At 36.7% G+C, this 27,224-nt stretch overlaps 1 protein-coding gene across 2 annotated transcripts in view; it reads left to right on the top strand.

Moving 5' to 3' along the window:
• Positions 1-27,224, top strand: part of LOC128642978 (glutamate receptor ionotropic, NMDA 1) — a 360,366-nt gene that overhangs the window by 274,323 nt on the left and 58,819 nt on the right. For both annotated transcript variants that reach the window (XM_053695888.1, XM_053695887.1), the window contains 3 exons: positions 3,262-3,371; positions 6,261-6,406; positions 12,494-12,604. In XM_053695888.1, coding sequence (XP_053551863.1) covers positions 3,262-3,371; positions 6,261-6,406; positions 12,494-12,604 — 367 coding nt within the window. The remainder of the gene's footprint in view (positions 1-3,261; positions 3,372-6,260; positions 6,407-12,493; positions 12,605-27,224) is intronic.

Raw genomic sequence — 27,224 nt, 5'->3', positions numbered from 1 at the left:
ATCTTCAGGGGGGTAGTGTTAGGCTTTTTTAAGGGGGGTTTGGGTGGTTTTAGAATAGGGGTATGTGGGTGGTGGGTTGTAATGGGGGGGGGTATTGTATTTGTATGCAAAAGAGCTGAATTCTTTGGGGCATGCCCCACAAAAGGCCCTTTTAAGGGCTGGTAAGGTAAAGAGCTTTGAAATTTTTTTAATTTAGAATAGGGCAGGGAATTTTTTTTATTTTGGGGGTTTATTATTTTATTAGGGGGCTTAGAATAGGTGTAATTAGCTTAAAAATCTTGTAATCTTTTTTTTATTTTTTGTAATTTAGTTTAGTTAATTTAATTGTATTTTTAGATAGATGTTTGTAGTTTATTTAATTTATTGATAGTGTAGGTGTATTTGTAACTTAGGTTAGGATTTATTTTACAGGTAATTGGGTAATTATTTTAACTAGGTAGATATTAAATAGTTAATAACTATTTAATAGCTATTATACCTAGTTAAAATAATTAACAATTTACCTGTAAAATAAATATTAACCCTAACATAGCTACAATGTAATTATTAATTATATTGTAGCTATCTTAGGGTTTATTTTATAGGTAAGTATTTAGATTTAAATAGGAATATTTTAGTTTATAAATGAATTAGATTAATTTAATATAAATTTAGTTAGGGGTGTTAGGGTTAAATAGAGTTAATATAGTTAATATAAATACTATAGTAACTATATTAACTATATTAACCCTAATATAATTAGGGTTAATATAGTTAATATATATAATGTAATACCTATATTAACTATAATATACTTAGGGTTAATATAGATAATATAGCTGGCGGCGGGATAGGTAGATTAAATTAGGGGTTAATCATTTTAATAGAGATGGCGGCTGTGTAAGGGGCTTACATTAGGGGTTAATAATATTAATATAGCTGGCGGCGGTATAGGGGGATTAGATTAGGGGTTAATAATTTTTATATAGGTGGCGGCGGTGTAAGGGGTCAGATTAGGGGATAGATAAGGTAGATGACAGCGGTGTAAGGGGTTCTAATTAGGGGATAGATAAGGTAGATGGCGGCGGTTTTAGGGGCTCACAGTAGGGGGTTAGTTTATGTAGATGGCGGCGGGGTCCGGGAGCGGTGGTTTAGGGGTTATTAACTTTATTAGGGATTTCGGGGGGGGGGATCGCGGTTGACAGGTAGATAGACATTGCGCATGCGTTAGGTGGTTGGTTTATTTTAGAAGATCGCGGTTGACAGGGAGATAGACATTGCGCATGCGTTAGGTGTTAGGTTTATTTTAGCAGCCAGTTTAGGGAGTTACGGGGCTCCAATAGTCAGCGTAAGGCTTCTTACGGCTGCTTTTTGTGGCGAGGTGAAAATGGAGTAATTTTCTCCATTTTCGCCACGTAAGTCCTTACGCTGCATATTGGATACCAAACTGCGCTGGTTTGGTATACCTGCCTATAGCCCAAAAAACTACGGGCGACGGCAGAAATGTACGCGCGTAACTTCTAGGTTACGCCGTATATGTGATACCAAACCCGCGCAAATATTGGCGTCGCCGGCTTTTGCGGGCGACGATTTTTATCGGATGGACCCCCAGGGTTTTGGGTTTTCTTAAAAGAGCTAAATGCCCTTTAAAGGGCAAGAAAAAGAGCTGAATGCCCTTTTAAGGGCAATGCCCATACAAATGTCCTTTTCAGGGCAGTGGGTAGCTTAGGTTTTTGTTAGTTAGGTTTTTTATTTTGGGGGTTGGTTGGTTGGTGGATTTTACTGTTGGGGGGTCTTTGTATTTTTTTTCAGGTAAAAGAGCTGATTTCTTTAGGGCAATGCCCTACAAAAAGCCATTTTAAGGGCTATTGGTAGTTTATTGTAGGCTAGGGTTTTTTTTTTTTATTTTATTTTTAGAAGATTAGGTGTAATTGTTTTTATTTTGGATAATTTCGTTTAGTTATTTTTCGTAATTTAGTGTTTGTTATTTTTTGTAATTTAGTATTTTTTATTTTTTGTAATTTATTATGTTTTATTTTTTGTAATTGTAGATTTATTTATTTATTTTTAGTAGTGTTAGGTTTTTTAATGTGTAATTTAATTTATTTAATTGAAAATTATTTTAATTTTAGTATAATAGTAATGTTAGTTTAATTTATAGTTTAAACTTAGGTTTTTTTAATTTCACAATTTAAAGTTAGGGGGTTGTTAGCTTTAGGGGGTAATAGTTTAATTTAGTTTTTTGCGATGTGGGGGGCTGTTGGTTTAGGGGTTAAAAGGTTTATTTAGTGGCAGTGATGTGGGAGACCAGAGGTTTAGGGGTTAATAATTTTATTTAGTGGCGTCGATGTCGGGGAGCGGCGGAATAGGGGTTAATATTTTTATTATAGTGTGGGTGATGTTGGGGTGCGGGGGAATAGGGGTTAATAACTTTATTATAGTGATAGCAATATCGGTAGTGGCAATGTCTGCAATGTCAGGAGCGTTAGATTAGGGGTTAATAACTTTATGTAGGTGCCGGCATTGTCGGGAGCGGCAGATTTGGGGTGTTTAGACTTGGGGTTTATGTTAGGGTGTTACGTTTAAACGTAACTTTTTTTTGCCCATAGACATCAATGGGGTTGCGTTACGGAGCTTTTCATTCCGCGATCGCAGGTGTTAGTTTTTTTTCTAACACTCTCTCCCCATTGATGTCTATGGGGAAAGCGTGCACGAGCACGTCAAAGCAGCGCTTTGATTTTGTCCGGTATGGAGCTCATCGCCACCATATCGCACGCACAAGGCGGCTTTTCAAAAACTTGTAATGGCAGCGCTATGGAGGGTGAAATCACGCAACTTTTGTTGCATTCGTTTCGCACCCTCTATAGCGCAAAACTTGTAATCTAGTTGAATGTGACTTCTTAGGGTATTTGGTTGCACCAGACCTTATTTAGGGGCGCAAAGGGGGTGAATATATATACACGCATCACTTTTTGTTTACTTTCAGAATTTCACTTCACCAACTTGGACTATTTTGTGTATGTCCATTATGTGAAATCCAAATGAAAATCCATTTTACTTCCAGGTTGTAATGCAACCAAATAGGGAAAATGCCAAGGGGGTGAATACTTTTGCAAGGCACTGTATATATCTAGCATGAATCTCGTTATTGAGTTATGTCATTTACTCCATTTTCTGTTCTGTGTGCGGCCCAGCAGTGGAACAGTTCACTGCTGGGCCGCGCACAAAACACTGGTTAATAATAAAATGTACTATCCTAGCTGCTTTCTGTTGTGTCCCCAGATCTCATGAGAATGGTTTCATGGAAGAACTAGATAAGACTTGGGTCAGGTATCAGGAGTGTGATTCTCGCAGCAATGCCCCAGCTACACTCACCTTTGAAAACATGGCAGGTAGGTGGTTTTCTTGCAACTCCCAAAAAGTGGTATGGGCTAGAATTAGATCACATTCCAAGGATTTCAACAACTAATATTGGCAAACAAAAATATCCATTACAGGGACACTGAACCCAAATTTTTTATTTTGTGATTCAGATAGAGCATGAAATTTTAAGCAACTTTCTAATTTACTCCTATTGTCAATTTTTATTCATTCTCTTGCTATCTTTTTTTGAAAAAGAAAGCATCTAAGCTTCTTTCTTGGTTTAGCACTCTGGACAGCACTTTTTTATTGGTGGATGAATTTATCCACCAGTCAGCAAGGACAACCCAGGTTGTTCACCAAAAATGGGCCGGCATCTAAACTTACATTCTTGCATTTCAAATAAAGATACCAAGAGAATAAAGAAAATTTGATAATAGGAGTAAATTAGAAAGTTGCTTAAAATGTCATGCTCTATCCGAATCACGAAAGAAAAAATTTGGGTTCAGTGTCCCTTTAAATGGGCTACTAAAGCTGCAGTCCGTTTTCAAATGGAAGCTCAGGTCTCATTTGAGGTGCAATTTATTATTATTATTATTATCAGTTATTTGTAGAGTGCCAAGAGATTCCGTAGGTGCAATGTAAAGTATTGATGTTTGAATGTTCAGAATTTTAAATGAACTGTAATGAATGGCTGGATTAAGATGTAGACTTAGGTATTTTTTTAGTTCAGCAAACACCCATATCTCCCCGATTTGTAATAAAGTAAGTATAAAGCTTTTATTCAAGCACAGATTTCTCACATTAAAGGGACACTGAACCCAAATGTTTTCTTTTTCTTGATTCGGATAGAGCATGCAATTTTAAGCAACCTTCCTATTATCGTTTTTTCTTTGTTCTCTTGCTATCTTTATTTGAAAAAGAAGATATCTAAGCTAAGGAGCCAGCCAATTTTTGGTTCAGCAGTCTGGACAGCACTTGTTTATTGGTGGGTGAACTTATCCACCAATCAGCAAGAACAACCCAGATTGTTCACCAAAAATGGGCCGGCATCTAAACTTACATTCTTGCTTTTCAAATAAAGATACCAAGAGAATGAAGAAAATTTGATAATAGGAGTAAATTAGAAAGTTGCTTAAAATTGCCTGCTCTACCTGAATCACGAAAGAAAAAAAAAAATGGGTTCAGTGTCCTTTTAAGGAATCCATTCCAATCTGATATAATTTTCATTAATGTTTTTGAACTTTTCTATGGCATTCAAATCTTTTGAGAACGCTTGTTACATCTGCAATAAATCCAGAACACCCGGGTATTGAGTATAATAGGCAGGCTTTTTGATGGGTTGTCATTAGGTTTTTACAGATCAACATATACAGCCCGTGTGAAAGTATCCGGTACTAATAAAGACTGTACATGTTTTGCCCACTAACAATTTCAACCATTTCCTATCAATGTATGTTAAAGGGACAGTAAACTTAAAGGGACATGAAATCCAAAAAAAGTCTTTCATTTTTCTGATACAACATGTGATTTTAACAACTTTCTAGTTTACTTCTATTATCAAACGCTCTTTGCTCTCTTGGTAGCTTTTGTTGAAAAGCAGGGACATAAGCTCAGGAGCGTGCACATGCCTGGAGCACTATTTGGCAGCAGTTTTGGATGAATGTTTTACATTTGCAAGAGCACTAGATGGCAGCATTATTTCCTGCCATGTAGTGTTCAAGATTCCAGCCTAGGCATCTCTTCAACAAAGAATACCATAGGAACAAAGCAAATTTGATAAAAGAAGGAATTTGAAAAGTTCTTTTTGAGAAAGTGTTTGCTCTGTCTGAATCACAAAAGAAAATATTATGGTTTCATATGCCTTTAATAAAAAAAAAATCAAAGTTTACTAACATTACAGTAAGTACTACTTATATGTCATTGTTAAAGTTCCAAAAAATATTTTATATGTTAACGTGTATAACTGCTGCTCGTTTATATACAAAACAAAAAATGTTGAGTTTAATGTCACGTTAAAATACAAGGTCACGATAGACATATAGGGGCATATGTATCAAGCTCCGAAGGGAGCTTGATGCCCCGTGTTTCTGGCGAGCCTACAGGCTCGCCAGTAACAGTAGTTATGAAGCAGCGGTCACAAAGACGGCTGCTCCATAACCTGTCCACCTGCTCTGAGCAGGCGGACAGACATCACCACAATACAACCCGATCGAGTACGATCGGGTTGATTGACACCCCCCTGCTGGCGGCCTATTGGCCGTGAGTCTGCAGGGGGCGGCGTTGTGAGCTGCTGGTGCAATGCTAAATACGGCGAGCATATTGCTCGCCGTATTCAGCGAGGTCTGGCGGACCTGATCCGCAGTGTCGGATCAGGTCCGCCAGACCGTGATACATATGCCCCATAGAGGCCTATTTGACAACGGTCTTGCGGACCTGATCCGACAGTGCAGAACAGGTCCGCAAGACCTAGCTGAATGCGGAGAGCAATACGCTCTCCGTATTCAGCATTGCACCAGCAACTGCTGGTGCAACACCGCCCCCTGCAGACTCGCGGCCAATGGGCCGCCAGCAGGGAGGTGTCAGTCAACCGCTGCTTCATAACTGCTGTTTCTGGCGAGTCTGAAGACTCGCCAGAAACACGGGCCCACAAGCTCCATACAGAGCTTGATAAATGGGCCTCATACAGTAAAAACAAAATATGTTAGAATATAGGAAAAGCATCTTAATGACAGCTTGAATAAACTAATGAATAAATGTGCTAGAAATTTGCCGTTTTAAATACAATATTCAATCATGCTTTGTTGTAATTGGCCTAAAACTCTTTTTAAATAAATAAAAATAAAATAATTGAACAGCATCCTTTAATGGGCTGATTATTTTTTGGATGAAAGAGTAAAATTGAATTTTCTGCTTTCCAGGTGTCTTTATGTTGGTTGCTGGAGGTATTGTTGCGGGAATATTTTTGATATTTATTGAGATAGCTTACAAAAGGCATAAGGATGCCCGGAGGAAGCAGATGCAACTTGCTTTCGCCGCCGTAAATGTGTGGAGAAAAAATCTGCAGGTATGACAAAACTTTTAGAGAAATGACCGACAGGTGCGTGTTTGGGTTCCTTTCAGTGACCAGATAAACTTTTTTATAAATTAACTGGATGTTTCTTATTGGGTTTCCATTTGGCGCCCTCCATTTCATTGTGAATTTCGGTGTTATCATGTCTTCTAACAATGTATTAATTTGTCACCTCTAACTTTGTCACATTTAATAACCCTGTTATTGCCAGATAGGTGTAATATTGATTTCTGGCATTGAATGGGGTATTTTTATTTACCATTCTTGACAATTTTAAAATACAATTGTGAACAAATGTACCTGCCTAAATAATAAAGCTGCAGTATTATCTTAAATTGTATTTATAATATTTATGCACTATCAGTAACCTATAAACCTTCGTACTACGTCTAAACAATGTATTTTTTTTTTTATATTGTGAAACAGCGCACTTTATTGTTATTCTGGAAGGGACACATCTTTATCTGCTCTCAGAATTTGATTCCTGTCCATATATTTGCGAACTATAAATATTAAAAAAAATGTTTTAAACAATTTCTAAATATATATTGCAAACTGATATGGTAAAGGTTGCATTTTATTTTAATCCTTTTTTAACTGTGCTTTCATCATTCTCTTTGGAGTGAAACCAAATTATATTAACCAATTATATTTTTTACTATTGCCAAAAATGATGCATTAAATTAAAATAAATGTTCTTTTGTAATAGCAAAAACAGTAATTTATTTCTAAATTATTATAGTCATACTCTCAAATGAAAGTGTTTTTCCATGTTTATCTATATTATAATATATAAAAAAAGATATTGCATCTAATACGAGATACTCGCTATAACACAAATTTTACAAGTTTTATGTTCCTCTAAAAGCTTTTAAACATTAGTTTGGGATGTGCTTAAAATGTTTAACATGCCTCTAAACAATAATATTTACTGTGTGTTAACTACATTTCTTATGCCATTTATGTTTTTCCCGTTTTAAGCATACCTGGAAAAACATACCCACAGTCCCATAAAACTTATGTAAAATATATCCTGTTTTTTAACCAAACATTCATTTATGTACGGTATAAACATATTTTAATCACAATAAAAATATTATTTGGAAATCCGCCTTTCTGGATATATAATTTTTAAATGGGACTAGGCTTAGCAAAACAGAGGAGGAAAAGGATTCAGGCTTACTCATTGATAACAAGATAAAAATGAATGTGCAATGCAAGGCAGCAACTTTCAAGGCTAATAAGATACTAGCATGTATTAAAAGAGGCATAAATGCAAGAGAACAAAGCATAATTCTGTCGCTGTATAAATCTCTGGTAAGACCTCACCTTGAGTATGGAGTGCAGTTCCTGGGACCAAATTTAAAAAGGGACATTGAATAATTAGAAAAAGTTCATAGAAGGACCACAAAAATAATTAGGGGAATGAAGAATTTAAACTATGAAGACATGTTTACACTAGAAAAAAGGTGCTTGAGAGGTCATATGATTACTTTATATAAATATATTCAAGGCTAATATACAGAGATGGCAGAAGAGCTGCTTATTCCAAGATATTTGTTTGTGATGCAAGGTCACAATTTAAGGCTACGGGAAAGGAGATTTAATATCCAGAAATGTAAATGTTTTTCACTGTAAGAGCAATCAAATTGTGGAACTCATTGCCTAACCAGGCAGTGACTGACAATACCTTAGATACATTTTAGAATGGCTTAGATACATTTCTGGCTAGAAGCAGAATTTAGAGATATTATTGCTTGTGTTAAAATGGGTCAGCTTTCTAATTGTTTAATGTTAGTTCAATTGTCAGATTCTTTAGCGTAAATCAGGTAGTGTCTGTATAAGTTGAACTTGATGGACTTCTGTCTTCTTTCAACCTCATCTACTATGTTACAATGTTGGTCATGTATGAAAGAATTTAAAAATGTCTGTTTTCTTTAACCATTAGGAAGTTGGAGGGCCACACAATTAGTAGAAATTGCTACTTTACAGCAAGGGTTCATACAAGGAATAATCATTAAGAGTGCCTGTAATCTACATAAGGTTATTCTGAGGATGAATTAAGCCTTTAAAAAAAAATATATGGAGAAACTAGATAGGCATGGTTAAGTCATCAATATACCTGCATATGAGTTTTTTTTGGAATGTTGACTACGCTTCAGTACATGATAGGAACTTGGAAACTTGCAAAATTCTTACTGCACAGAACAGATATGACCTGATATATATACAGTATATATATATATATATATATATATATATATATATATATATATATATATAACTTTTTAATGGAAAAACATGGAAATGTGATTGTAGTAGACACAATTATTAACAGATAATATATCAGCACAAACTTTTTCACATGGTATGTAACCAATGAGAGGAACAGGTGAGAGTTATGAGATGTGTCTGTGTCCATCATCAGCCTACTGTACTACTGTGATGTTAGTAGTGCTACACAAAATAATTCCTTTTCAAAGGGTTCTTTCCATGTGGGAATTAGTTTTTACTGTGTTAACAAACTTTTTTGTGTATATACCAGAGCGTGTTGTATTTTCTGCCAAGATATTTAAATAAACATGGGTCCTGCACCCTTAACGTGAGAACTCGTTAGTGCGACTGTTTCTCTACACTCTTTATAACACATCCAACATGTTTTGTCACATATTGATATTATCTGTCATTTATCATTAATTTCCTTGTGCCAGCTAAATATTTGATATTTTGGGTATCACATATAGGAGATTTTAACAAAGTCAAAGGTTAAGGGAAGAAAACAATACATTTAGTTCAAAGTGATAAGTAAAGCAATATAAATTGCAGTGCACAATTGTTTATGCCACATATTAAAGTAATGTGAGTTACAAACAATCTTTAAAATAAAACTTCACGGACTAATCTTTTAAGAAAAAAAAAGCCAGACAGAGACCTCTACTATTAACCAAATCAAACGTTATTCATTTTAATATTTTTTTTCCGATTAGATTTTAAAAATGTATACAGAGATCCACTGCAACAGTAATACTGCAGCTTTAATTGTTTTATTTTCACTTTTTTATATAATTGCTAAATGCCATAATAATTGAATACCTTTCTTTTCAGCCTGGGTACACAGAATATGTTGTGATAAAGTTAATCCCATTTCATTTTCAAATGATTGTACTGCACTTTATACTGTAAATATTCTGCAGATATTAAATGGGCATTAGCCTGTAAGTTTCCACCATGCTGTAAAAATAATAAAACAGAAGTTGTGCTTTTGCACTATCTAGTATATTGGTGCAACAAACAAACAACCAACAGTTGCAAAGCCCCCAACATGATTGGGAATGTTGGTGGCAATTGTTGAATGGTCCCATATTTTATCTGTAGATCCATTGGCTTTTAATCACAGAGCAATGCATAAAATTATCATTTTGGAACAGAAAAAAATTAGGATTTTGCTACTTGATATAATAATTTTCTGGTCATTGTTCGAAACAAAGTGCAGTTACAATTTAAATCCTTGAGAATGATCCCAAACATTGTGGTGAGTGTGCTCTGTCAATAAAGTCTTGCAGACTTGAGGGGAATTGATCTGATACAGTATATTTGACACAAGTGCTTGGTGAATGACAAACAATAAATGCCCTTGTGTAAGGGACAATGAGAAGGCATTAATTACTCTTTTTGAAGCAACATAAAAGTAATTGGCTTTCATAAAGGAACTCTCTTTTAAAGCTACCCGTTGCTTCATTTCTATATCATTTGGGTATATATATTTAAAACATAGTGTATACAATAAATCAATTTATTTTGCTCAAAAAGGTGTCTTTGTTGTACTGAAAAATAAGTAAAACATGAATATAAACAACAGTGAATATACAACAGTAGTAAAAAAGAATTCTTAAATGACAAGAAAATACAAAAAATCTAAATATAGACAAGAACTATTGATGCATATTTTTTTTTTTAAATTATCATTTAAATCACTTTGATCCCCACAGTGCAGCCCCTTTAAACAATAGCTATATCATATGAATATTGTTTCTGAAACCAATTTATCATTTATATATGCAAATCTTTTCTGCACTTGTTAAATACAAGTCTTTTTTCGATGAAGCAATACGTTTTGAATAACTGATTTTAGGCCATTTTGAATAGAATAAAATGATCTAATTAAACACAAAAGCAAAAGTTTATGGATTTAAACACAGGGCCGGAATATACATAAGTGACAGTGTATCGCCAAAATACTAGGTGTTCTGTCCCTAACCTTCTATGGATACGTTTGTGGAAACTCTGGAAAATACATTAAGCCCTATGGAGCATCTTGTTCTGTGTTACGACTTCCTGCTCCCCCCTCCCCCCCCCACTCTCTAACTCTTTCCCGTTAATAACACTGTCTCAGAGTGTCTCTTTTATGTTTACCCTTATTCTGTTCCTTCTTATATTTAGTTAACTTTGTCTCCCATATCTTTCTCTCCCTTTGGTATATTTTTACTTTCTTTCACCTTATTCTGTTTATTTTTTTTCCTCTATTCCCTACTATCTATTTCATTTGGTTCAGTCTGTAATCCTTTTTCTTTCACCGTAATAGGAGTACACAAAAACTTGCCCAAATGGATCTGTAAATGTTAGTTCCGGCCCTGTTCATTACAATGCTATAAAGGGTTTGTTGGCAAACATTTTGGTGAAAAGGTTCTGCTGATTTCAAGCATTTTAATAACAACAGTTTCAGGTGTTTAAAAGTTTACTGGATCTCTCTTAGATTTCCTCTGGAGTGAAGTCTGCCAGCATAGAGCACTGGACTTCAAAACACCACAATTTTCACTTGCCAACCTTCTAGCAAACTTGTGCTCACCATGCTTGGATGATCAGGGTTTAATGAGTGTATATTCAATCATGTGGGTTTTTTAAGTTTTTTTTTTTTAGTTAATTTTACTTTTTAGGATTCTCTGGTGGAGACTATAGAAACGAAAAGAGTGACAGGTTACTAGAAGGAAGGCAAGTGGAAAGATTTATTTTGTTTAAGCAAAAGTTGGAATTCGGGATCACATTTTTTTCATGGTCATTATGCAACATGCCATGGAACCAAATCTAGTCATTGCATTTCATCCATCCTGCTTATCACCCCTCCTTTTGTGCATGAATTTTCAAAATGGAAGAAAAGGTGACAGCACAATTTATCCCATCTGTGGTAAACACTCACCAGTGGAATAAATTTTTGTTATATCACATGTTGGTATAACAGAACAACAATTGTTTTATTTCACCTATTTTTTAGTATAATGTCACTGCATTTTCATCTATGATGTCAGAAATCTATAGCTTTCGCTTTTTTTTTTCTTTTTAAATTTCTTTTGCATTTTATTTTTACTTTTGAAAAAAAAAAATACGCTTTGCGCCAATGCACCATCTAAATTTTTTGAATAAATTTTTTTACAGAAAAATTCATACAATGGCCGCTTTTCTAATGCAGTCTTCTATCTTTCCTATGAACTAGAATCCAGCATACAGATTCAAAACATACTTTAGCATCACACCTATAGTATAAAGGTTAATTTAGTAGCATACTGATATATTTAGTACCAATTCATTATGTCTCACGTTTGTCACCAGTAATAGTAGTAGTCATGTAGTCATTTCCCAATTGATTTGAAAAGCTGTGAACTCAAAGATTAGATGTTGCCAGACCACTACTGTGGCACTGAAATGACAACAAATCCATAATGGTCTACTACATTTGTTTAAAAAAAAATATCCAGAAAGAACCTAAAGACATATTTCCTTTCTGGACATTAATATCAAAAGCAAAGCTAAAAAAATAAAAATAATTATATGTATAAAAAAAGACCACGGATCTTCTATGGTCCCATTGGAAATTTTTAATAATTTAAATAACATAACATCTCCAGATAAAATATTTGATCAATTGGTCTGGTGACCTTTAAATTACATTTCCTAATTTCTAAGACACAGATAGATGTTCAAAATTTATCAGTATTGAAACACAGAGATTGGCGCATCTACACAAGCAAAGGGTTAGATGGAGGGAAGAACGTTAGATATCTAATTACTTATACATATTCATTTTAGGATAGAAAAAGTGGTAGAGCAGAACCTGACCCTAAAAAGAAAGCCTCTTTTAGGTCCATCACCTCCACCCTGGCCTCAAGCTTCAAGAGACGTAGGTCCTCCAAAGATACGGTAAGAGGAAGCACAAATAAGCCCTATCTCTCTCTATCTTTCTCTCTATCTCGCTTGCTCTTTCTTCTTGCTTTCATCTTATCTTCCTCCTCTACTTATCTTGTTTTCTTCTTTCTGTCTCCTTTTGCTCTTTATTCCTTCTGACATCCCATTAACTGCCAAGCGCCAACTCAAAAGCTGCCCATGTACATAGCCTCATGTTCGTCAACAGTCAGTCAGTAAGTCAGTCGGTCATCTAATGTACACAATACTGTCCTACGAAGGTAAAGGAGCCTGCATTCATTTTTGTCTGCTCCAAGACACTACAATTTTTTTTTTAATATCTTGCGATATTGGTGCCTTTTTAATACCAATACTTTTTGTTTTTGTTTTTTTTAATAACTGTTTTTATTGTTTGTTATCGTATCCCTCCTAAACACTATGTTTTCTTTTGGCACAATTTCACATCACTGAGAGTCATGTTTGTGTCACCTGTACGTGTCATTTATTTTGTTTGTGATGGAAACATTATGCTGAAAAGATTACCCCCACACCCAACTCCTAAAATTCACAATCACGTTGAACATCATTGTATTTTTTATTTTTTCAAATGAAATTACCTGATTTCCTGAGCTTTTGAAAGTTTTTTTTTTTAATTCAAATGAAAATTTTTAAATTGTCAGCATTTATGTTATCGGTTTTCACTGTGTATTTAAATGTGTATGTTTCAAATAGATAGGGAACTATGTTGTTAATAGGGGCTATATCTTCTACAAAGGTTCATAGAATCCTGGTATAAAGCTGAACTTACACAAAACACCATAACTGGACCTTAACTGGTATATATGGTATGTATATATATATATATATATATATATATATATATATATATATATATATATATATATATATATATATATATATATTAAAAACTAACAGCACCAATCTCTTTAAGAAAATAAATACCAACATCACTCTGTTATTGCAAATCTTCAGAGTGATGGTGCAGTTAGATAGAAAAATAGAAATTGAATAACTCCAGAGAATTCAAAAATCACTTGTTAAAGTAACTTTCAAAGTCTATCTTAATAATAATTTTGAACTCCAATTGGTGATTTTCGGTTTCTCTGGAGTTATTCAATTTATATATATATATATATATATATATATATATATATATATATATATATATATATATATATATATATACAGTATATATATACTGTATATATATATATGAAATTTAATAGCACATATTTTTAAGTTTGTAAGAACATATTTTAAACATTACAACATTTTTTGTGTATGAAAATCAGTGATGTGTCCTACTGCTTACTGATTTAATCATAATAGGGTCATTAAAAGACATATCTATCTATGTGAGCTTGTAAAGTCCATAAACAAGACAGGCGGGCTTTGTTCTTGTGAATCTAATATGACCTCTGCTTAATTTGCATGACTCCTGGAACCATATTAAAATTAAGCAACTTTGAACAAGCCTTAACCACTCTCCTTCTAGGCCACACTCCAACCACTTGTCTTAGTTAGGAAAAGTAAAAAGCAAATAAGGGGAGTTATGAATACAAAATTTGAGGTTGGAGCTGTCAGCTGTCTACTGCAGTTGTGATTGGCTGAATACAAAATCTGAGGGAGGAGCTGTCAGCTATCTACTGCAGTTGTGATTGGCTGAATGCAGAATCTGTGGGAAGAGTTGTTAGCTGTCTACTGCAGTTGTGATTGGCTGAATTCAAAATCTGAGGGAGGAGCTGTCAGCTGTCTACTGCAGTTGTGATTGGCTGAATACAAATACTGAGGGAGGAGCTATCAGCTGTCCACTGCAGAATAACAAGTAAGCTTGGTAGACTTCAAATCACATTTTTTTTTTCATACAAAAAAACTTATGAAATGTTTAAAACAAATTATTTTTAATGCCTACAAGAATATATTGGATATATGTTTCTCTATAAGTGTTCATACACTTCACTAACCAGTGAGCACCCAAAGTAACTTATTGGATCTCTGTGGTACTTATTCTAATATTTTTCAAATTATTGTGAAGGTTAAAGAACAAAAACAAGAAATATGTATTTAGGGGTATATGTTTGTTAAATTTGGAAACACCAAAATTAAAAAAAATTATACTGCAATTTATGGGGTGGATCACATAATAAGAGAATCAAAGCAAAAACTGTAATTATTACAGGGATTTCTACACAAACAGCTGAGAATGCTTTTCACTTTGTGCCAAAACATCATGTCACCTTGCTCCGATATTTCTTGTGCATTGAGGAGAGGATGTGAGGTGAGGGAGTGAGAATGTACTCATTAAAGGGATACAAAACCCCCAAAAATATTTCATGATTCAGAAAGAGCATACAATTTTATTGTATCCATTTTTATTCGTTCTCTTGGTATCTTTTGTTAAAAAGCAGGGACGTAAGCTCAGGAGATGGCCCATTTCTAAAGAACTATATGGCAGCAGTTTTGCAAGAATGTTATCCATTTGAACAGCACCAGAGGGCAGCACTATTTCCTGCCATATAGGGCTCCAGATGCCGACCTAGGTATTTCCTCAACACAGAATATCATGGGAACAAAGCAAATCTGATAATATAAGGAAATTGGAAACTTTTTTAAAATGGTGTGCTCTGTCTGAATCTCAAAAGAAAAAATGTTTGGTTTCATATGCCTTTAATGGCACGTTACAATGTGACCTTGGCTGTAATACTACATTTCTCTAATCTATGAGGCCTATTTATCAAAGGTCTGGCGGACCTGATCCGACAGTGCGGATCAGGTCCGCCAGACCTCGCTGAATGCGGAGAGCAACACGCTCTCCGTATTCAGCATTGCACCAGCAGCTCTTGTGAGCTGCTGGTGCAACGCCGCCCCCTGCAGACTACAGCAGGGGGGGTGTCATTCAACCCGAACGTACTCTATCGGGTTGAATTCCGGCGATGTCTGTCCGCTTGCTCAGAGCAGGCGGACAGGGTTATGGAGCAGCGGTCTTTAGACCGCTGCTTCATAACTGCTGTTTCTGGCGAGCCTGCAGGCTCGCCAGAACACGGGCCCTCAAACTCCATTCGGAGCTTGATAAATGGGCCTCTATGTGTGAGAATCTGAAGCAAAAAATAACTAGACAATAATGATTTATCCTTAGAGCTACAAAGTCTTTAAAATAGTATTTGCATGCTATGCATAGCATCCTATCTTCAGCTGTTCTCTGTGAAGTTCCCGGATAAATCTAGGGTTAGCTACTATGTCAAAATAAATAAGAAGACTAAACCAAACCTAGAAAGATAGAACATGGCAAACATACTAAATAAAACATTACATTTTTATTTTGTTTGTTAATATATTCATAATTATTATTATCAGCAATTAAAGGGATGTTAACCCCTTTAAGGAATATTCTAGTAAAAATGACACTTGATCATGATTCAAATAGATCAGACAATTTTAAGCAAGTTTCTAATTTACTCCTATTAGCTATTTTTCTTTGTTCTCTTGTTCTCTTTATTTTTTTCACAAACTTTGGGTTTCACACTGAAATTATTTACAAACAGCTTGTGCAGTCGCAACACAAATAGTTGTAAAAGCTTCTCTGGGATCCCCCTTATTCAGAAATAGCAGACATGCAAGGCTTTGCCATTGTCTTTTGGTAATTAGAAGGCTGTTATTTGCAGCTGCCTACCACACCTCTGAAATTCCCAGCACTGAAGAGTTTAATTAGTTAGCTGGTAAGGGTAATAGTATTATAATATAGGTATTGCCCTCCCACCTGATGCCTCCCCGATCCATACCTGATCCCTCCCAAATAGCTCTCCCCCTCACCACCATCTTAGGTACTGGCAGACTGTATTTTTATTAATTATTTTCATTTTTTGCATTGTAGAATCCCCCTTACCTTACCACCTCTCTGATCACCTCCCAAACAGCTCTCTAACCCCCCCCCTCTCCTAATGTTCTCTGCCATCAGGTACTGGCAGACAGCTGCCAGTACCCTTTTTACATAAATATTGTTATGTTTTTTTTATTAATAGAAATATTGTTTCTGTAGTGTAGCGACCCCCTTTCCCAGCTCCCCTTTCCAAGTGATCATACCATAGGGCTACCTTTCATAATACACTTTGCTATAGTCTTGGGCATAGGGTTGCCACCTCTGCCATGTTTTCTGGGACACTTATGAGTTACACATGCTGCAGGGTAAGCAGGCCAAACATGAATTGTGCCTCTGAACATCACATGAATAGTTCTGATGAACAGTACAATACATGTTCCACCCTGCAACATGTTTAACTCATAAGTGTCCAGGAAAACATGGGCGAGGTGGCCACCCTACTTGGGGATTCCTCCCTTTCTCCTAGTAAAACTTTTTTCTGCAGCTTGCAATCGCTCCCCTTCCTCCAACCCTCCCAAACCCTGTTTGGAATAGCCCGTCCAACTACCTCCCTCCTTCCCTCACACACCACCCACACTGTATCACTTTCGCTATAAGAGCAAGGGGTCATGATCTCAAGCTGAAGGGTAGTAGATTTAGGAGTAGTTTGAGGAAGCACTTGTTTACAGAAAGAGTGATTGTTTATGGAATAAACTTCCTCAAGAGGTAGTAATGACAAACACTGCGGGGGACTTTAAAAATGCCTGGGACAAGCATAAGGCTACCATACGAGGGCAGGTGCCTTACCATACGAGGGCAGGTGCCTTCTGCCTCTGGTTGCAGTCTTAGCTGTCAAAGCTGAGTATTAGGCAGAAGGATGGACGTAGGTACTATGTCAATAGGATGTGCTAGGCAAAGTACCTGTGACATAGTACCTACATCTAATAGACACAAGGGGTTAAATACTTGCTAGACAAAGCCAAGATTAGCATTAGAATAATTTGTAGATGTATTTTTTTGCAATTATAATAGTTGTTAAAATGTTGAAAATAGTATTTAATTTTTGATAAAGTAGTGCAAACAAGGCTGGGTGGAAACCCTTTTGAATAATCTTATATTCCATACACCCTTGCTTGGAAAGTCTCTTTTATTGCCTCTTTTATACCTGCCCCTTATAGTCCGCATCAGGAAGGATAGATAAGGGCAAACCTAAGTTAAACTATTTCAGTGCTCGTTACTTTATAGAAACTCAGTGGAATTTAAAACCAACCATTTTCAGATGTAAAGTACAGCAAAATGGGACAAAATAAATAATGAAAGTATATTGCAAAGTATTTTAGCTACACATAATTAAACATTTTAAATTGCAATCTCATAATGTTTAATATACCTTTAAGAACTGCATTGCAAATCATTCCCATACAAAATAAATATTTAAAGGGACATAATACTCATATGCTAAATCACTGGAAACTGATGCAGTATAACTGTAAAAAGCTGACAGGAAAATATCACCTGAGCATCTCTATGTAAAAAAGGAAGATATTTTACTTCACAATCTCCTCATCTCAGCAGAGTAAGTTCTGTGTGAAAAGTTATACTCAGCTGCTGCTCATCTGCAGGTAAAAAAAAAAAAAGAAAAAGGAAGAAATGAACAGCAGCCAATCAGCATCAACAGTGCTGATGTCATGAACTATTTTACTGTGATCTCATGAGATTCTCTCATGAGATTTCATAGCAAACTTCCTTAAACTGAATAGGGAAATAATATGAGTGTTCACAAAGCTCACTCCCTTAGCTGTCCCGGGACAGACATACTGATTTGCTGCTTAAAGTCCTTTACAATGGGATGTGGCTACTGAGGAACTTTTGAGGTAAAATATCTTTCTTTTTTACATAGAGATGTTCAGGTGATCTTTTCTAGTCAGCTTTTTACAGCTATGCTGCATCACTTTCAAGTGTTTCAACATTTGGGTATCATGTCCCTTTAAAAAGCATTTGAAACTGTCCTTCCATTAGCACAATTAATATTGTTTTGCAGTCCTGAGCCATGAGCTGTTGAAAAGATTCTTGAGTGTTGCTTATCTTATCTCATTTGCTGTGGTAAATTAAAGGGATACAAACCCCAAATGTTTCTTTTAAGATTTAGAGCATGCAATTTTAATTAACTTTCAATTTATTTATATTATCTAATTTCTTCATTTGTTGTTATCCTTTGTTGCAAAGCATACCTAGGTAGGCTCAGGAGCCGTAATGCACCACTGGAAGCTAGCTCGTGATTGCTGACTGCACAAATCAGCCTCTAGTGACTGGCTCATTCAACAAAGGATACTAAGAGAATGAAGCAAATTTGAAAAAAGAAGTAAAATGGAAAGATATTTGAAATTGTATGCTCTTTACATGGAAGGAAAATGTTGTGTTTTATGTCCCTTTAAGACAGAGATAAGCTTCTGTACTGATCAAGGAATCATTTTGTAATGTTGTCTGCAGTTCAGATTTCTTCAGCACTCTCAAAAATCTCTTGGGATGAGAAAGGAAACACCATTTTCCGAGTTAAATTATAGGACAAATTTGGAAAATAAATAATAAATATACACTGGCCTTCAAAAGTTTGTGGTCACTTAGAAATGTCCCTGTTTTCAAAAGAATATCAATTTTTTTGTCCGTTAAAATAACATTAAATTGATCAGTAATACAGTGTAGACATTGTTAATGTTGTAAATGACTATTGTAGCTGGAGGTGGCTGATTTTAAATGAAATATCTACATAGGCACACAGAGACCCATTATGAGCAGCCATCTTTCCTGTGTTCCAACGGCACGCTGTGTTTGCTAATCCAAGTTTATCATTTAAAAAGGATCATTGATCATTTGAAAACCATTTGCAGTTATGTTAGCACAGCTGAAAACTGATATGCTGATTAAAGAAGCAATAAAACAGGCCTTCATTAGACTAGTTGAGTATCTTGAGAATCAGCAATGGTCAGTTTAATTACAGACTCAAGATGGCCAGAAGCAAAGAATTTTCTTCTAAAACTTGTCAGTCTATTCTTGTTCTGAGAAATGAAGGCTATTCCATGCAATAAATTGCCAAGAAACTGAAGATCTCGTACAACGCTGTGTACTACTCCCTTCGCAGAACAGCGCAAACTGTCTCAGAATAGAATGTCAGGGAGGTAACAACTTTACAAGACAAAAATGTGAAATGTAACACTATTGTGATTTGGTAACACTAGCTTCAAAGTGAAACCAAGTAGTATAGTGTAAAGTTGTTATAAAGTATAGTTTTCAGGATATACTGAATACTTAATTATATACCCAGGTGTCACGTTAGACCCTTATTGAGGGAGAAGCGACATGTTAGACATTAGATAGAAAATATGCGAAAATAGAATCTCTATTTGTAATCCTCAGTGATCTCTGTAGAAAATACTTAAGTAAGGTAAACACAAATTTCAGAGTTGTAATCCACAATGAAAGGTTAGAAGTAGTTATTCATCAAATAACATTTAGACAGCCACACTTGGTATGAATCTTAATATTCTGCTGAGGATAATACACAATTGGAAAACACAGCCTCAATCTGAAGCAGATCACAAATCAGGCTAATGCAAAGTATGTGCACAGTATGTGTTGAACTAGTAATCCCAGTTAGCATGAGAAGCGGTAGAAATACAGGCAGAGTAACACAAAACAGTAGTTGTGGAAGGTTAGAAAATGTTACTCACAAAGTTTGTTGTCCGAACCTGCTGCCTGTTCTGACTCCTTGTGCGCGCACAATTTGGTCCCAATCACTTCCTGTTAGTGTTGCAAGAAACAGATCCCTGCTTGTAGAAAAAAGGAAACAGCTTCTCTGTTGTTGTTAAGATGCCAAGACACTACAGGCTAGGAATTAGCGAGATGTTAGAGGTCTGCAGATTCCAATGCTGACAGGAGTGTTGTCCTCTTGTTAAAGAAATGACTTTGTTAAACAATGAATCCTGAGGAGGAAAATTGAAGTTAGGTATCTGTGAAAATCTCAGAGAGTAAGGCTCAGAGTTACTCTAGATAGAGAAACAAAATACTAAGCAATGCTAGTTAGGAGAGCAGGTGTTAAAATAGGTGATGAATCACTGTGATTGGTGAACCAACTTAAAGGTGCAGTAACAGTCAAAACCCTGACATGATCCCCCCGTCAAGCAAGCTGATCCTCAGCTTAAGGTCTAGGAGAATCCAGGAATTTCTGATGGAACTGGGAGACCAATTTAGGAGCATAGATATTAGTAGAAGGTTCCCACATATCATCATCCTTGGTGAAGTTCTTCCATCTAACCAAGTATTGCAATACTCCTTTGGAAATCCTAGAGTCAATAATCTGATCAACCTCATATACATCGGTATCTTGTAATTCAAGAGACGAAGGTGTGTGAGAAGCTTGAACTCTGGTTGGGTTATAAGGCTTGAGGAGAGATACATGAAATGTAGCATGTATTTTCATGGAAGAGGGAAGGTCTAAAGTAACAGCGTTAGGATTGACTACTTTGAGAATTTTGAAAGGTCCACAAAACTTTTGTGTTAGTTTCCTACTTGGCACTTGTATTCGTAGGTTCTTGGTTGATAACCATACTTGGTCTCCGATTTTATACTTAGGAGGATCTCTATGTCTTAAGTCGTAGTGATATTTCTGTGAGTTTTGAGCCTTAATAATGTTCTATTTTATAAAATTGAAGTTGTCCTGTAAAGAATTATTCAACTCATCAACCAAAGGTGAATCAGAAGGGGTTGATGAGATGGAAGTGAAAGTGGGGTGGTATCCGTAATTTGCATAGAAGGGTGTAAGATTGGTTGAAGAATTAGTAAGGTTGTTATATGCAAATTCTGCGAAAGAGAGATATGAAATCCAATTATGTTGTTGATAAGCACAAAAACATCGTAGGTATTCGTCCAACCATTGGTTTATTCTCTCGACTTGTCCATTTGATTGAGGATGGAATGAAGTAGTGAATTGGTGTTTGATAGTAAGGGATTTGCATAAACATTTCCAAAACCTTGAAGTAAATTGAGATCCCCTGTCAGAAATCACAGTACTTGGTACTCCATGTAACTTGAGGATTTGATCCATAAAAAGTCTGGCTGTTTCAGGTGCAGTGGGTAATTTATGAAATGGTAGAAAGTGAGCCATTTTTGAAAAACTATCAACAACCACCATTATAGTGGTATGATTTTTAGAGGGAGGTAAATCCACTATGAAGTCTATGCCTATTTGTTTCCATGGTCTATCAGAAACAGGTAGGGGCATAAGTAGTCCATATGGGCTCTTTTTCTCTGTTTTGCAAGTTTGACATATAAGGCAGGTTTTTATGTAGTCAGAAATTGATCTTTTCATGTCTGGCCACCAATACGCTCTGCTGATCAACTCTAATGTACGTCTCTCTCCTGGATGACCTGCAAGAGGTGAATCATGCTGCTCTTGTAGAGTTTGATGTCTTAAAGGTTCAGGTAAGAATATTCTGTCTTTGTAGTAATATATTCCATTCCGGTTAATTAGCTGAACCTTAGAGTTAGGTAGTGGCATATGTGAGAGCTTTTGTATGTCTGTTAAAATGTCAGAAGTTAAACCAATGAATCGTTCAGTAGGAATAATATTTGTATAACTGGTACTTTGAGATGGTGGACTCGATTGGCGAGAGAGGGCATCAGCCTTACCATTTTTACATGCCGGGCGATAGATTATCTGGAAATCAAATCTTGCAAAATACAGACTCCATCTAACCTGTCTGGATGAGAGAGTCTTATTATTTTGGAGATACTGAAGGTTTTTGTGGTCAGTATAAATCAAAAAGGTTTTCTTAGCCCCTTCTAGGAGGTGTCGCCAGAATTCTAATGATCTTCGGATTGCTAACAATTCTTTATCACAGATTGCGTAGTTTTTCTCAGCTGAACTCATGGATTTAGAAAAGAAAGAAATGGGATGCATCGGTTCATGAGGTGCCTTCTGTTGGGACAAGACTGCACCTATAGCATAGTCTGAAGAGTCCACCTCCAGAATATACTGAAGGTTAGGATTAGGTAGATGTAAGATGGGAGCTTCGGTGAACAATGTTTTCAGGTGTTCAAAGACAGCGGTATGTTGTTTTTCCCAAAGAAATGGGTGTGTAGTACCAGTAAGTTGAGTCAATGGTTTAACAATTCTAGAAAAATTCCTTATGAATTTTCTATAATAATTAGCAAAACCTAGAAACCTTTGTAGGGATTTGCGGTCATGAGGTTGTGGCCAATTTTTTACTGCTTCAACCTTTTCAGACTGCATCTGTACGCCTTCTGATGAGATGGTATACCCCAAAAAGGAAATAGTAGATTTGTGGAACGAACATTTTTCGAGCTTGGCATATAACTTATGTACCTTTAAACGGGCCAGCACCCAGCGTACGTGTTTTATGTGGTCAGAAATATTCTGAGAGTAGATCAGGATGTCGTCTAAATAGACAACTAAACAAACATCTAAGAGATCGCGAAATATATCATTTATAAAGTGCTGGAAAGTTGCGGGGGCATTACAAAGGCCGAATGGCATCACAAGATATTCAAAGAGCCCATACCTAGTTCTAAAGTCAGTGAGCCATTCGTCACCTTCCCTTATACGAATAAGGTTGTAAGCCCCACGCAAGTCAAGTTTTGTGAACACTGTGGCATCAGTAAGTCGTTCGATCATTTCGGGAATTAAAGGGAGTGGATACCGATTTTTTACGGTCCGTTTATTGAGCTCCCTATAATCTATGATGGGACGAAGAGTGGAGTCTTTATTAGTCACAAAAAACATACCTGCAGCTGCAGGAGAGGTAGATGGTCGGATGAAACCTTTCTTTAGGTTGTCTTGCAGATATTCTTTTAAATGTTCTAGTTCAGGTTGGCTAAGGGGGTAAAGATGACCTACAGGTAGTGTTGCTCCTGGGATTAATTCAATTGGGCAGTCGTATACCCGGTGAGGTGGAAGTGTATCAGCTTCCACCTTACTAAACACTTCCTGGAAATCTAGATAGTGAGTCGGTATAGGAGGTACATCAGTGCTAGTGTGTAGTACTGCTCTTTGAGGAAAACAAGTATTTTTACAAAATATTGATTGAAAGGTTAAAGTGAGTGATGACCAGTCTATATTAGGATTATGTAATTGTAGCCAGTATAGACCTAAAACAACTTGGAAATGTGGTGAAGGTATAACGTCAAAGGTAATATACTCAGTATGTCCCCCTTGAGTGGTCACTAATAAGGGAATTGTTTTGTGCGTGATAGGACCGTTTTCTAGTACGGAACCATCAATAACCTTGAGAGAGACAGGGTGTTTTTTTTCAACAGTGGGTATTTTATTAATTTGTACAGTGGTGTTGTCAATGAAATTGCCAAAAGCTCCAGAATTCACTATGGCATTGATTGGCAGACGTCTAAGGTCCCACTGTAACAAGAGAGATAAATTGCAATAAGAAGGTAGTTCATCAAGTCTTGTTACATTATTTACAATATTAAACTTACTCTTTTTGTTTTTACGTAGAATGGGACAGTCTGTGACCATGTGACTTGGGTTTGCACAATACATGCATAAGTGGTTGTTCCTTCTTCTCATTCGTTCTTCGGCAGTGAGTGGTCCCCTAATTACCCCGATATCCATAGGGGTGACGGGGTCATTAGTTGTAGGTCTTGAGTGTGTAGTGCTGGACGATGGGACCTTAGAAGCAGGTTCAGTGTAGGTGCGTTCTGTCTTAGCCTACGATCAATCTGAGTTCAAAACACAAGGAAAGAGGCACCGTATGTGTGAATCTGAAACAGCCGACAACAGGTATAATACATGTGCAGGGTACTCACAATGTGAAAAGGCACGGAGTCTTGAGAAAGGTCAGTGGAGACCGAAACCGGTTGACTGACCCTGCCTACGTTGTTTGGCGCTCTGATATCCAATCTTTAAATTTGATTCTATACAGCCAGCTGGGTTGCTGAGAAAGCCAGCCTGCCTCTATTGGCACAACTGAGTGCCGCCACAGAATCTCCTGTTCCCATATCGTTGGACCCAGTGTCTACAGTCTGCTGAGAGATAGAGCCCTCCACCTTGGGTGTCCTGATTTGCCGGTTCAGCTAGCTGGTTTGCTGTGAATACCAGCCTGCCCCTATAGGCACACTGGAGTGCCTTTTCACATTGTGAGTACCCTGCACATGTATTATACCTGTTGTCGGCTGTTTCTGATTCACACATACGGCGCCTCTTTCCTTGTGTTTTGATTTTAGATTACTAACCTTTGTATGGTGAAGATTGAGTGCTGCCTCCAGTTTCATAGAAGACGGATACTTGTACCATTTCGGGTCTTCTTGGACTCTGTGTATATGTTTTATATCCTGATCTAGGACTGGGTTATATCACATTGTGCATACATACACCTTATTGCATATATGATATGTTATGTTTCTTCTGTTAAGTGTGATCAGTCCACGGGTCATCATTACTTCTGGGATATTACTCCTCCCCAACAGGAAGTGCAAGAGGATTCACCCAGCAGAGCTGCATATAGCTCCTCCCCTCTACGTCACTCCCAGTCATTCTCTTGCACCCAACGACTAGATAGGATGTGTGAGAGGACTATGGTGATTATACTTAGTTTTATATCTTCAATCAAAAGTTTGTTATTTTAAAATAGCACCGGAGTGTGTTATTACCTCTCTGGCAGAGTTTGAAGAAGAATCTACCAGAGTTTTTGCTATGATTTTAGCCGGAGTAGTTAAGATCATATTGCTGTTTCTCGGCCATCTGAGGAGAGGTAAACTTCAGATCAGGGGACAGCGGGCAGATGAATCTGCATAGAGGTATGTAGCAGCTTTTATTTTCTGACAATGGAATTGATGAGAAAATCCTGCCATACCGATATAATATCATGTATGTATACTTTACACTTCAGTATTCTGGGGAATGGTACTTCACTAGAATTACACTGTAAGAATTACATAAAGCTGTTTAATAACTAGAAATTATGTTTAACGTTTTTGCTGGAATGTAAAATCGTTTTCATTTGCTGAGGTACTGAGTGAATAAATGTTTGGGCACTATTTTTCCACTTGGCAGTTGCTTAATCTTTTTTCTGACAGTTTCTGTTCTCTCTCACTGCTGTGTGTGAGGGGGAGGGGCCGTTTTTTGGCGCTTTTGCTACGCATCAAATATTTCAGTCAGCAGCTCATTGTATTTCCTGCATGATCCGGTTCATCTCTACAGAGCTCAGGGGTCTTCAAAACTTATTTTGAGGGAGGTAATTTCTCTCAGCAGAGCTGTGAGAATTATAGTTGACTGAGATAAAAAACGTTTATTCTGTAATTTGTTTCCTGCTTTCAGAATTTGTTATCTTTGCTAATGGGATTAAACCTTTGCTAAAGTTGTGTTGTTTACACTATAACTGTTTTCAATTTATTAATTTTCAACTGTCATAGATCTTCTGTGCTTCTTAAAGGCACAGTACGTTTTTAATATTATTCTAATTGAATTGTATTCCAAGTTGCAAGTTTATTTGCTAGTGTGTTAAACATGTCTGATTCAGAGGATGATACCTGTGTCATTTGTTGCAATGCCAAAGTGGAGCCCAATAGAAATTTATGTACTAACTGTATTGATGCTACTTTAAATAAAAGTCAATCTGTACAAATTGAACAAATTTCACCAAACAACGAGGGGAGAGTTATGCCGACTAACTCGCCTCACGTGTCAGTACCTGCATCTCCCGATCGGGAGGTGCGTGATATTGTAGCGCCGAGTACATCTGGGCGGCCATTACAAATCACATTACAGGATATGGCTACTGTTATGACTGAAGTTTTGGCTAAATTACCAGAACTAAGAGGTAAGCGTGATCACTCTGGGGTGAGAACAGAGTGCGCTGATAATATTAGGGCCATGTCAGACACTGCGTCACAGGTGGCAGAACATGAGGACGGAGAACTTCATTCTGTGGGTGACGGTTCTGATCCAAACAGACTGGATTCAGATATTTCAAATTTTAAATTTAAACTGGAAAACCTCCGTGTATTACTAGGGGAGGTGTTAGCGGCTCTGAATGATTGTAACACAGTTGCAATACCAGAGAAAATGTGTAGGTTGGATAAATATTTTGCGGTACCGGCGAGTACTGAGGTTTTTCCTATACCTAAGAGACTTACTGAAATTGTTACTAAGGAGTGGGATAGACCCGGTGTGCCGTTCTCACCCCCTCCGATATTTAGAAAAATGTTTCCAATAGACGCCACCACACGGGACTTATGGCAAACGGTCCCTAAGGTGGAGGGAGCAGTTTCTACTTTAGCTAAGCGTACCACTATCCCGGTGGAGGATAGCTGTGCTTTTTCAGATCCAATGGATACAAAATTAGAGGGTTACCTTAAGAAAATGTTTGTTCAACAAGGTTTTATATTGCAACCCCTTGCATGCATTGCGCCGATCACGGCTGCAGCGGCATTCTGGATTGAGTCTCTGGAAGAGAACATTAGTTCAGCTACTCTGGACGACATTACGGACAGGCTTAGAGTCCTTAAACTAGCTAATTCATTCATTTCGGAGGCCGTAGTACATCTTACTAAACTTACGGCGAAGAATTCAGGATTCGCCATTCAGGCACGCAGGGCGCTGTGGCTAAAATCCTGGTCAGCTGATGTTACTTCTAAGTCTAAATTGCTTAATATACCTTTCAAAGGGCAGACCTTATTCGGGCCCGGGTTGAAAGAGATTATCGCTGACATTACAGGAGGTAAAGGCCATGC

The sequence above is a fragment of the Bombina bombina genome, chromosome 12 (genome assembly GCF_027579735.1).
Source record: "Bombina bombina isolate aBomBom1 chromosome 12, aBomBom1.pri, whole genome shotgun sequence".
Classification (NCBI taxonomy): domain Eukaryota; kingdom Metazoa; phylum Chordata; class Amphibia; order Anura; family Bombinatoridae; genus Bombina; species Bombina bombina.
The sequence above is the reverse complement of the archived record's forward strand: the minus strand, read 5'-3'. Positions and strand labels throughout refer to the sequence as shown.